General features: G+C 31.8%; 1 protein-coding gene across 1 annotated transcript; it reads right to left on the minus strand.

Moving 5' to 3' along the window:
* Nucleotides 1–1,544: 1,544 nt before the first annotated feature.
* Sec13 (nuclear pore and COPII coat complex component secretory 13) lies at nucleotides 1,545–13,215 on the minus strand. The gene is made up of 9 exons (XM_076494959.1): nucleotides 12,990–13,215; nucleotides 11,285–11,329; nucleotides 10,073–10,188; nucleotides 8,019–8,170; nucleotides 6,122–6,255; nucleotides 4,703–4,842; nucleotides 3,912–4,029; nucleotides 2,420–2,563; nucleotides 1,545–1,735 (listed from the first exon to the last, which is right to left on the minus strand). Exons 1-9 carry the CDS (start codon nucleotides 12,990–12,992, stop codon nucleotides 1,640–1,642), a joined length of 948 nt encoding a protein of 315 aa, XP_076351074.1. The 5' UTR covers nucleotides 12,993–13,215; the 3' UTR covers nucleotides 1,545–1,639.
* Between the last annotated feature and the right edge of the window lie 365 nt (nucleotides 13,216–13,580).

The raw sequence follows: 13,580 nt of genomic DNA on the forward strand, positions 1-13,580 counted from the left end.
ACAAGTCCACACAGATGCAAGTTGTTCATCCAAGTTATAAATTCACAAAAGAATATAAAACGTGTCGGGATACACGTTCCATTACTACAATGTCCTAATTCCTTACATAGTTCCTTATATGAAACATAACACTATTAGTAGTGACAATATAGAATCCAACAGTATTTGGTTCCAAATGTTAGCAAAACCAGTACCAAGGGGTTATGTTGATAGATTACCGACAATCAAATAACACCTTGTACACCACAGTTACGACTGTAAAAGTAAGTCCTCCTCTTGATAATGTTATGAAGTCTTAATTGTTCATTTCACATTTTATGTCTAAAAACGATATTTTCTGATGCTGGATTCCAACAAGCACACCCCACACTCCTTTAGGTGCTTCTGATGCTGGATTCCAACAAGCACACTCCACACTCCTTTAGGTGCTTCTGATGCTGGATTCCAACTAGCACACCCCACGCTCCTTTAGGTGCTTCTGATGCTGGATTCCAACTAGCACATCCCACACTCCTTTAGGTGCTTCTGATGCTGGATTCCAACAAGCACACCCCACACTCCTTTAGGTGCTTCTGATGCTGGATTCCAACAAGCACACCCCACACTCCTTTAGGTGCTTCTGATGCTGGATTCCAACAAGCACACCCCACACTCCTTTAGGTGCTTCTGATGCTGGATTCCAACTAGCACATTCCATGCTCTTTTAGGTGCTTCATTTTCTACATCCACAAATTACAGCCAGTTAGATTAGAACACTGAAGAACTTTGGCCAAGTGTATTGTTTGTGTTAAAACTTTTCAGTATTGTAGGAAAACAATTTAAAAGACCTTTTACTACCCCAATTATGTAAAATTCAGATACTCATATCCCAGAGTTTTTGGATACATGAAGTTCTTCAACCTTGAATCACAAATGTTTACATGTCTACATGCTTTACATTTACTTTTTTTTCCTGGGGTTGTCACTTCATGTCCTAGAACAGAACGTTTCTCTCCAGTTCTCTGCACAACCCTTCAATCAAAACCCAACAAACAGAAGTGCCTACTGAAGGGTCATACTGTCAGTCCAAAGAGAGGCAGTCTTTGGTATAAAATAGTTAAGTTCAAATTAAAGACTACATGCCTCTAATATAGAATCACCAATCCTTTTATAAGGGTAACATAATAACTGAAGACAGCTATAATAACAATGAGCACAGAAACCCCATTAGAAACTATTAAAGTATTACAGAGAAAAGTTATAATAAACACAATACATATCTATAGAAACTGTTGAGTATTCAGAATCACCAAATATTGATACAAAGTAATCTAACGCTCACTATACCACAAGTTCAAGAACTATGAGACGTTTAACGTGGAGTAACTCGTTTGTGTAACAACTGTTTAAAGATTTCAGTGTGTTGTGTTTAAAAAATTAAATAACCTTTTAACAGTATCTTAGAAGAGTTAACATTCTGAAAATTGTACAATGTACAATTGCTTCATGTATCCATAAAAAAACTTCAACACTGGAGAATTAACTTTAAACTTTAAGTTTCACAATAACAGGAGAAAACACAAACATTTATATCATTTCTTGGTACATTGGTTAAGCAAAAAACAATAATTGACACTTCTCAATTCTAAAATGTTCTTTCTCAAGAACATACATTTCCAGTCACTTTTCCTTGACCTTTGTTAACATCACTGATGCAGACCCACTGTCTATCAGGTGACTCTCTCCACAAGCTTACCTAGACCAGAAATAACCAGGTTATTTTTAATTAATAAACTATTATTTGAATGACTTGTACATAGTGAATAAAGTACTTTCATTTAAGTATCACTTTTTAAAAACACTATCAAATTCATTCGTGTTTTTATAAACTGAGAAACAAAAAACAAAATAAGGACTATTTAGTAGGAAGTTGTTTTCATATGTAGAGAAATTCCATTTGATAGAAATGTTGTGATAAAATTACAGCAAAATCTTATTACAAAGCAAATCTGTTTTTTTTTCTTATTTTCTTATTTGGTGGCTTCATGAGATATAGAAGGTAAAAATAAAATATGAAAACAGAAATTACCAGTTAGTACCAGTTGGTTATATTTACCCCAGTATATGTTATGGACAAAACTTTGATTAAAATGTATTCCACATTATTATCATTTTAGAATACAGAAATAAAGTTTCCATAAATAGCTGTTTCAAGAAAACATGCAGTCCAATAACGATGCCTGTTGGGACACACCCCTCACAGAAGTTTCAGAAACTGTGCTTGGTGAAAAACCAATTCATAAAGAATTACTCATGTCTTAGGTTATTTATAAGGACTCGTACTACTACTGTTTTAATCACTGAGAGTTAAATTAACAGTAAATAGAGAGAGCTTTAGTAAAAACAATATAAACATTAATGAGCCAAACTGTTTGCTTACCTTGTTATCACCTCCTGATACTGCAAGGATATTTCCAGTTACAGACCAGCTAACATGCCAAACAACATCATCAAATGTGTGAAGCACTTTGTAATTCCACACATCATTTGTCCCATCATTACTCCATATTATCACCCTTCGATCCTGCAACACATATCAATACACAAAATTTTGCACCACATTCCAAACACAAGTTATGTGATTATTTATTCAAAAATACACAACATATCTTAACAGCTGTTCTCAGTAGCTACATTTATTAAGGATAAATTAGAGCAATCAACTTGTGTTGTCTTATAGCAGAGCCACATTGAGCCATCTGCTGAGCCCACCGAGGGGAATCAAACCCCCGATTTTAGCATTGTAAATCCCTAGACATACTGCTGTACTAACAGGATGAAGCGATCAACTTTCTCACAAAATAAAATTTAATATTTCTAAATCTTGTTTTATACAAACAATAATTAAAAATAAAATTCTTATTAATTAAGAACACAAGAAATACTAAACAAGTAATAAAGTTTCTACTTAGGATACTACCATGTTAGCTTCACTACAAAGTAGACTGTAAAACCTTGGACATGTTAGACTGGAGAAATTCATCAAACTATGAAGTGACATCCACACAAAACAGTGGCTTATGTTATGCTGGAGAGCCTAGGTCAAGTGATACTAAACACAACTTAAATTATACACGTAAACAGTTCAGATTAACACTGTTAATCAAGAGAAGTTTATAATCTAATGAATATCGATTAAGAAAAAACAATGTTCATATGTAACAGAACTGTTGTTTAAATACCGTAAAACAATGGAGGGCTTTCTTACAACGGTCAAAACTAATGAAGCAAACATTCACATAAGCATTATGGATTAAGATTTCATAAAAAGCTAAGACAAACATCTCAAGACTACATCACTTTTAAAAAACTGAAACCTCACTATTTTCATGGGTGGACCTAATACAGAATCACCTTCAGAAAGTACTAAATTTAGTGTTTCTTATTAAAAAATGATTTATTTTTTACTATACATGTTTTACTATACATGTTTTACTAACATACTTAATATTCAAAGTTGAATTATTAAAAACAGGTAAGTAAGATGAAAGGTAATAAACATTCGCAAATTTCTTCTTTGGAAGGACTTGTTGAACAGTAATGGTGGAAATTATATAATTAGTTAAGACTAACAATTAGAGAAATCTTAATGTCAAGCAGATTGATACTTTTGTGAGAATTTCACCAGTTCAGTCTCTCTGGTTTGTTGTTTTAACTTTGTCTGTGGTGAGATTCTTTTCTTCAGTCAAGGTTATTTTATGGAGACAAGTTTAAGCTCCAAGTATATTTTTAAAATTATCATTACATTTGGACTGAGTATATTCTACTTTATGATGGTTTAATAAATTTGTTTCATACAAGGTGAAGAAACAACCTAACTACCTGAGAACAACGAGCCGTAGCACTCAGAGGTAAAGCAATAACCTACTTACCTGAGAACAACTAGCTATAATACTGCGAGGTAAGCCAATAGATGGAGCCCAAGCTACATCCCTCACCCAATCAGAGTGGGCTTCAAGTTTCTGTTCTTCCACCCACTGGTCCTCCTCCCTGGTATAAAATAAAAAAGTAAATTACATAGAAAATGTACCACATTCTGTACCAAGATTCACTCATTGATTGTATGAATCTATAGTTTAACATTACATAAGTTATGTTAAGACATTCCACAAAGCACAATATCTCAAACTTATTCTGCTGTCAGACCATAATATTGTAACATATACTAAGTAACTCAGCTGAATAAACTGTACATACATTAATTCTACTCTTGTTAACAGAATATTCCAAAAACAATTACTGAAAAAAAGTGAAAGGTATAAAGTGCATTATTTAATCACACCCTGAACTTACCTGTTAGTGCAATTTCACATATTAATCACTTATATTCATGAGACTGGGATAGTTGAAAATAACAACCTGACACACCAGATCCAATTAATTATTAGCTTTCATGAGTTGTGACGATAACAGACTGAGCTAAACAGCTTTAAATCAACCAAAAATTAGAAAGCATAGTGATAATATTTAAATACTTGAATAAATGGAATAATAATTAATAGTGATAATACACAAACACTAATTTTAATTAATCTGTTATTGTATGCGATGTTTGTTCATGGGCAAATCAATTAAACTGAGTTACTTGCCAATATTTGATTACACTATATACATATTTGTTAATTTTAACCAATTCAACTAAATTATGAAAACATCAACTTACACACATCTCCAGATCTTAACCAAGTTATCACAACCACCAGTAACAAATCGTTTCACAAGCTTAGGCTTCTGTCCAGGAGCCTGATCTATTAACGATCCTGGTTCTATTGCAGGAGCCCAGCTGACAGCATTACAGCCAATCTGTGTGAAAACAAGAAGTTCATGGGAAGCCAAGCAGTTTAATTACTTACCATGTCTGAACCTCATGCATACAACAAGAATAATTACACCTGTAGTAAAACCTGTATGGAAATTTCACTTACCAACTTACAGCTAAATGATTAATGAAGGTACCACAGGTACTGAATAGGAGAATGAGTTATTAGAACATAGTTATATTTCTCATTTTGAGGAAATTTTGTTCAGACCACAACAGACAGAGCAGTGATGAATCATGCATAGAAACAACTTAGAGAAAGTTGATTGAGACTATAAAACAGTAACAGATGAAAAGAGTAGAATTATCTATATGTTTTAATTAGATTATTTAAGTCAACAATGTACAAACAAAAACTTCAAGATAAGCACAAGTCTATATGATTTCAAAGTTCTATCACGACTAAGGTAAATTTTCAAAAACTGCTCTACAAAGAAAAAGAAACAAGTAAAATGAGAAATGCAGAATTTTAGTAATAAACATAAAAACAAATCTATCCTCTACAAAACAACAGTAGAAACTTACATTATTAATCTTGTACATTAAAATGTTACGATACTTATGAGAAGTCCAGTAATTATGAACAGCAATCCTGTCCATAACCATACACCCAACACACCAATTAGATTAGATTTCTCTTTGAGAGAAAATTTCTCTAGTGAGGATAAATTTGTCTGTTGAATGGTAACAGCACAAGCTGTTGGCTCACCACCTAATGCAGCATTTCCCATTAAATCTACTAGCAGGTTGTACACATCCAGCAAGTATTATAAAGCAAATTTATGGCTGTGGAATCTAAGTGATACTAATGATTACAAGTATTTCATTAGTAAAAGACATTTATGATTTATTGTTCAGTGGATAATTCTAGTTTTGGGTGGCAGAGAAGATGTTTAGTGAAATACCTGTAAGCGTGTATACCAAATGTTGGTTTCCTTTTGCTTTCTAATGTTATTCTCAGTTTCAACCTAATTTCTAATAAAAAGCTGTTCATAGCATTAATGGTAGGTTATATGAAAATAATTAACAGAACAAATTAGCTGTAAACGTTCTTGTTAAAAGAAATTTGAAAGGAATTTTCACCAACTAGCTACATACTAATTTCCTCAGTACATTCAGCTTTTCTTGGTCTTACTTTCCATGCTTACAACAGATATAAGACAACACTGCATGCCATACATCACAACACTTACTGTGGCACAACACACTATCTAACAACAGATAAAAGACTACACTGTACACTGAATGTGATACAATACTTACTGTGTGAGCATTATTAATTTTCTTAGTTTCCCACGTTCCATCTCCTGAACTAGACAATACTGATACAGCACCATCCGAGCTTCCACAAGCCAAGATTAAGCCTACTTCATGTGGTGCCCAGGAGAGGGAGTTAACTACAACAGAATAGAAAGTGCAATTACAACTTCCCACCACTGGATATAATTACAAATGACAGTGTAAGATTAAAACTTCCCACCACTGGATGTAAACTAAAGCCTAATTTTTAAATCTTCTAAACTTCGATATCTCCAACTTACCCAACTCTTTCTTACATGTGGAAGGTGTGATTGTGCTAAGCCTCATTTATCCACTTTTAACAGATAAAAAGCAGACTTGGACTATACTGTAGATACATTTATTTTTGGAATATGCTAATCTCTTATGCTGTATCTTGGAAACAGACTTCATATTCTAACTGGAATAAAGTTCTTTTGTCTCCATAGCTCTATACATACGCAATTGTAGATCAACTTTATGATGACTGTCATATTACAGTTTTGTAATTTATAACAATTTCTTTTATGAAATCAGCTGTTCCAATGGAATATACCACTATGAAAGTTTCCACTTTACCACCATGCCAGTGGTATTTATACATACAGAAGACAAATCAAGCAAGATGCAGACAACTATATAAAAATGTTTCATAAAAAAACTTAGTACATTGGTACTTTACACAAACTGTAATTATTCTTTCATAAAATATGAAATAGCAACAAAGAACTCAATTATACCACAAGTGATACAGCCAAAACAGATTTCATTCCTCCAACTGATCCCTTAAACTGGAAACCTATCACAAGCCAACTTGGACAATCTTTAAGTTGATCAATCAGTTGGGGAGAAAGTGGACAAGTAACAAACTTCCCAACATGTGAATTATGGAGGAAATAATCCAATAACAGAAGATAAGAAGAATACAATTTCAGAGCCATGTGCATATCCTGTAACTCTGGAAGACAGATACTGCAAAGTACATGAAGAACAATGGGAAGATAAAAGTATTTAGAACTGTTTTTTTAATAAACAGCACATTTTATAAAGGTACAAAACATGCAATTAATCTCCAATTTCAAATAAGCTAGACTCTTATGTCCAGCAAAACATAATGCAAGGAAGAACTTCTACAATAAAAAATGAACACAGGTGACCTTCAAAACATCAAGTTCTTTACATTGCAGCTAGACCTCAGAACCCCAAAGGACTAATACAAGTACAGAGAAGTCTGCATGTGGTAACAGTTTTAAAAGAATGTTAGTACCCTTCTCTCGTAGCTCCAGATGGCTTGTCAAAACTGCTCTAACAGAAGAAAACGTTTTAAATAGCTATATCCATAGCTAGAGACAAACCATGTTGCTATGGCTCACACAGTCTATAGTAAAAGCAAAAAATTCCATGAAAATTAGCTTGGAACTCAAGTTACTTGTTATTAAAGCACAATACATAAAGATGAGTCCCCAAAGTTCTAATCTTTGGAATGTTCTTCCTTAAACAACAAGTAAAAATAAATCAATGATTGGAACAGAATGAAATTTAATAATCTGAGTTTTGACAATTTCTTTTTTCTAGTAAATATCCAGTTTGGAAATCAACCATGTATTTGTTTTTAAAATATCAGATAAAATATTAAATACTTGAATAACTTTACTTCACTTAATAAATGCATTTATGTTCATGTGTAATTTAATTGTAACATTTAACTATAACTTAAAGTATGGGAAATTCATAGCTTTTGTAAAATTGAGAAAAAGATTTACTAGCTCATATTATATGACATGTAACAAAGTATGTCGAAAAGAAATTTTAATCCATTTACTACAATTCAAGTAAAAAAAGCATGAATGTGAAATAAACATTATAAACAAGTTATACCTACCTGAAGAGTCATGATTGACATGGTCATAGATTTTCTTCCATTCTCCTCCACTTTCTTTCCAGATAATGGCTTTCCTATCATAAGAACAAGAAGCAAGGATATTGCCAAACATTGGGTGAGCCCAGGCTACTTGCCAGACAGGCCCTTCATGTCTGTGAGAAAAAAAAAAAATCACTTAGTTATTATTATTAACACAAAGTCTGGTGTCATTAGAAACTTCAAAATAAAAGCACGTATGAAAGAAACTGCAGTAAAACCTGTCTAAGGAGGAATTGCACAGGAGTGAGTAAAACAGAAAAATCTTAAGAAAATGTTACAAAATGTTGATATTTCCAAATTTACATGTTTTACTGTAGTTCCAAAAGATTTTAGTGAAACAATTCATGTCAAACTTATAATGAATAATAATATTCAGCACCAAGATTAAATAATGGTAAATCAGATCCATGGTTTGATGAAAGAAAATTAAAAATAAATGTAAAGTTTAAGACACTAGCAGAAGACAGACTCAATGTTTACAACAACTTAACAGATACCCTTACCTATAATATTTACAACTGTACATCACATTTATCTATATACAGAATGTTTTATATAATAAGTAATGTGGGTACAGCTTATTAACCCTACATCTATGGGTCAGTCGAACGAACCAACCTACACTGGAAAATTTAGTATATTTTTCTTCACAAAATATAACGAGCAGCTTTTAGAGCACACAAAGACTAACACTTAAAAGATTCAGACTTTAATAAACTATTTTCACCCCAGATTCATCTGAATTTAAAGCCTTTCCAAATTCAGTATGGGTAAAGGCACTTTGAATAAAATACACATTTTATAACATCCTAAATTAATAAAAATTTTATCAATAAAAGCATACTTAATCTATTATTTTATCAACCTTAACAATAACTCCAACAAAACCATTCGTAGTAAAATTTGAAAAAATGTGAAACAAAATAAATCTTTTTTCTATAAAGACTATATTGTAGCAAGACAATTACAATGACTTATTTTACGAAATTCAGATGTCTTAATATTTCATAATTACTTTCATATAACCATTTTACTGAACTATATCGACCTACCCTGATAAGCAACAAACAACCCAGTGACACTACTAAGAGTTTACAGTAAACAACAATTTAGGCTACCTAATACAACAACTAAACACACACATTACTCTTGCAGTCCTAAAACAGTCCACAAACATAACCATTAGTGATGTCACAAAATTACAGATATCAGTTTTTGAAAGACAACACAAGAGAAGCATACCATGTAGACTAGATTTTCTTGCTTATATTTCAGTAAAGCAAAAGCTTAGAGGTCTAAGTGATTATATATTCTGGCTTATTAACTTACTTATTGTAAAATCATGACATGTACTTTAGCTCAACTGCATGCCTTGGATTAAAGTGTACATAAACAATATGTTGAATGTTGGTACTAATGATATGTACAGAACCAGTTTCAATAGTTTCCTCTCCAATAGGTATTATCAATTTGCTCTTAATAGCAGTTTAATAGCATACTGTCTGAATATATAAAGGATTCAATTACAGACACAGTTAAATCAAACAGTATTTGTCCAAGATGTAAATGCAATATAAACATTAACTTTAGGCCTACATCTTAATACTCAGAGGACATACTTGTATTACTAATTCAAGATAATTTTGCAGTTTAATGTTTAAACTGCAGTATTAACTTTATGTAAGTAAAGACATTTTTTCTAGGCCTACAAGTTTCACGTCTTATAGTTTATTTTTAAATTTTGCACAAAGCTACACAAGGGCTATCTGCACTAACCATCACCATCCACCGTCAACTCTTGGGCTACTCTTACCAAAGAATAGTGGGATTGACCACACATTATAACACCCACACAGCTGAAAGGGCAAACATATTTGTTGTGATGGGGATTCAAACCTGTGACCCTCAGATTATGTATCAAGTGCCTTAACCACCTGGCCTTGATGGGCCTCATGTCTTATAGTGAGAAAATATTTTAATTTTTTAAATGCAAGTTTAATATTATATTTACTTACTCTCTTAGATCAGCAATTAGTTTCTGAGTACCATTCTTAACTTCAAATATCTTCACTGATCGATCAGACGAACAAGTTGCCAACCGGGTCCCATAGTAGTCCATCTGAGCGTCATGCTGATTGTTACATAAAGGAAGAAATATATACTCCAATGCAGTTTTTATTATATACAAAACAGTTATGAAAATATGACTTAAATATGTTTTATTACAATATCATAAATTATGGACTAGTAGTAATGTATGGTAACAGTAGAAATAATTACATATACAATATTAAACAAAATACAAATTTATATAAATCATACAATGTAACAATATCACAAATATAGCTACTGATGACTCTAAACCTTACTAGCCTAAGACCATGCACACTAAATTGTACAGTTTTAAATCAAATGGCTACAAAAAGCCCTTTGGAAAAATGGTGTGATAGCAACTAATGTGCACTGTATAACTGGAGTAATCACAATTTTTCACTAACCACATACTTCTATGGTATATCATTACAGTATGTTTTCTTCCACAACATGAAAGGTTATTTGCATAACAACATACAATTACACTTGAAATATGATAAACTTTATTCATCACCCTTAACATAACTATTTACTACATGTTCACCTCACTCACCAAATGATACAATTCCTCACAGCTACCAATGACCAAGACCTCGATAACAGCACATTCAAGTAAGTTATTGACTATTCTTTCGTCTATATCGTTGGTGCAAATCAAAAAAGAGAAATGGTCCTAAGAATAAGCCCCAAGATGCTTCACTTGTGACATTAATCCATTTAAAACATACTTCTTCCATTCAGCCACTTTTCTATCTAAAAGCTAACTTACCCCACACCTGTACAGATATTTTTATAACAATCACTCTCAAAAAAACATTGCTACATGATTTTGCACACCATCTTTTGCCTATTCAATTAAGGCCTAACAATTACAATTTAGAGAAAAGCTTTCTTATGTTTGACAAAATTATGTGAAGGGCTATATTTAAGTTTGTTTCAAAATTTACATTGAATAAATAACTTTCTGAAAAAACAAATGAAATTCATCAGCCAAGTGGTTTTTCTCTTCTGTATGACTTACTGTAAATAGCATTTATGAATTAAATGATTCAAACTTTCTTTAAATTCATATTTATAACATGTTAAATAATAAACTTATCTAGAGAAATCTTCAATCCAAATACATAACTTACAATCATATCCTCATGAGAAGTATCCACAGTTTGCTGGAGAGAAACCTAAAAATAAATATACATTTGTTTTAAACAACTTGAAAAGTATTACGTATTAATATAAACAAGCTACTTGGCTTTAAGCACTTCCATTAAAACTGGTTTACAGAAAAATCACCTGCATCAACAATGGTCGTACCATTAACAGATATACATTTAACTATGTAATCACCTTAGTCAAAGCAATACTCATAAAACCATTGTCAGGGTTTCATAGGAATTTAATTTTAGAATCAGACCTAAAAACTTGTGCAATGTAACATTCCCGAAACACCCAACACACTAACATTTTTTTAGCATTACGACATTTTATATATGCAGAATGTCTGAAACAAGGAATATGACAAAGTGTACACTAAATTCCAGTACATGTAAACAGACAAAAACTGACACATCATGAGAAATTTGTAAGAAATATCTTAAACGTTAAAACACAACCGATAATACTTTACGAAATTTCAACTTTGACATCATAAACTGTCTAAATTAACAACATTGACTTCCAAATAATGTATTTATTCTAGTGTTATGCATAACAAAAGGGTTAATTTTGTTTCACATCTTTCTATTTACAAATAAAACACTTCAGATGTGTAGTCAGTAGTTGATTATTTTGATATAAACATATTAAATCTACGTCATTAGTTTTAAAATCATAAACCAAATATTAAATGAATCTAATATCTGCCTAGTTCTAAGAGTTATAGGACCATAGGAACAACAAATACAAAGTGAATATTAACTTTTGAATGAATTTGACTAAAGTTGTAATGAACCAAGAGTTGTATGTCTCAACTTGCAGTTTTAATAGATCAGTAGGTGAATCAGTAATTCAGATGCTAGTGTTAGAGGTCTTATGTAGAAGCCGAAGTCTTGGCAGAATGCATTTTGCTTATTTCAGATTATTATTTATCCAGTCTTCACAAGTCATCAAAAATAGAAATTTACTATATTGTTTGAATACATGTACACAATCTGCCAATAATGCTACCACAAATCAACAGAAAATTAAGAAATCTGACACATCAAGAAACACTGATTTAAATATGGAAAATGCATCTTGGCTATGTAGTTTTTAAATGACATGACTTCTGCCCAAAATTAGATCGTTTATTAACCAGTGTACCATTACATCTATTTGCATGCTTTTAGTTGAAAATCAAATTATGTAGTTGATTCTGTTGATCCCATTTTAAAATCAATTTCACTATTTGCTAATTTTGTTATTAGTGTAACTACAGAACTATAACTTCATCTTTTGCTTTGGATTTCAGATATAAACTAGATTATTTGCCGTCGTCCAATGTGACTGCGTTTGAACTATAAAACTAAAAGTCAACCTTTACCCTCCTAGTTTTAGGCCTAACTTGCAAGCACTGTAGCAGTCCATACACAAATATTACTCTTATTTTTAATTTAGTAAGTTAGTAGTAGTATTCGTGAACGTCTTTTGCTAGCGAAAGATGTTTATAATTAGTTATATGTATTTATTTAAACCAATAGTAATAAGCTTACTACATCAAACATCCTACTTAATAGGAGTGAGAAATTGTATCTCAGTATACATACAGTACTCAGCTATAATACTAGTTTACTAGAAACATCTTCCAATACTTTTCTTAGTAATACATGCAGCTGACATAAACTAACGATTATATAATCTTACCATGGCTTTTCGCTTCGTTTGAAAGCAACTGTACTCAACTTTTTATAGCTTTCTGAAAAGTTGTGTCCACACTTTCATGTTAAGAAACTTATTAATTACAGCAAGTGCAATAACAACGCCATTTCACTGGTTAGTGGCTAACTGCTTTGTAAAGGAAAACGTTCAAAGTTTGTAGCGTGGCGTGTAACACGTCAGCAATGATCAAGAGAAATAACAAAATACTAAATACGTCCCAACATGGAAGCAAAAAAAAGAATTTGAAGAAATCGGTACAAAACATTTTTAGGTAAAATCACGAAAAATTAAGTACAATCATTATGGTCAGTGTTTACTTTAAAATTTAAATAAAATTTAATACAAACAATATCATGATCATGGTTGTCATGCACATATACTCTTTAAAAAACAAAAAAGTTAAAATTTAAAACTACACTTTACTTTTTGGGTATTCATCGATTCCCCTCTTAAGTTATTATAAAATGCTGGTCTCAGTTGTTGCAAGTAGCAACATTTCATTAGACAATCATTTCGAAACACAAAACTTAGTCTTGTTTGTTTACAAGTGTTCAATTTGTTTTCCTTCGTCCTATT

Source organism: Tachypleus tridentatus, chromosome 3 (assembly GCF_004210375.1).
Source record: "Tachypleus tridentatus isolate NWPU-2018 chromosome 3, ASM421037v1, whole genome shotgun sequence".
NCBI classification, from domain to species: Eukaryota; Metazoa; Arthropoda; class Merostomata; order Xiphosura; family Limulidae; genus Tachypleus; species Tachypleus tridentatus.

What these genes read in the sequence shown, in the direction of transcription:
- Sec13 (XM_076494959.1), bottom strand. An exon ending in TGTCAATCATGACTCTTCAG is followed by an intron (nt 6,256 to 8,018) that starts GTAGGTATAACT and finishes ATTCTGTTGTAG; the next exon opens with TTAACTCCCTCTCCTGGGCA. An exon ending in AAATTAATAATGCTCACACA is followed by an intron (nt 4,843 to 6,121) that starts GTAAGTATTGTA and finishes GTTTTCACACAG; the next exon opens with ATTGGCTGTAATGCTGTCAG.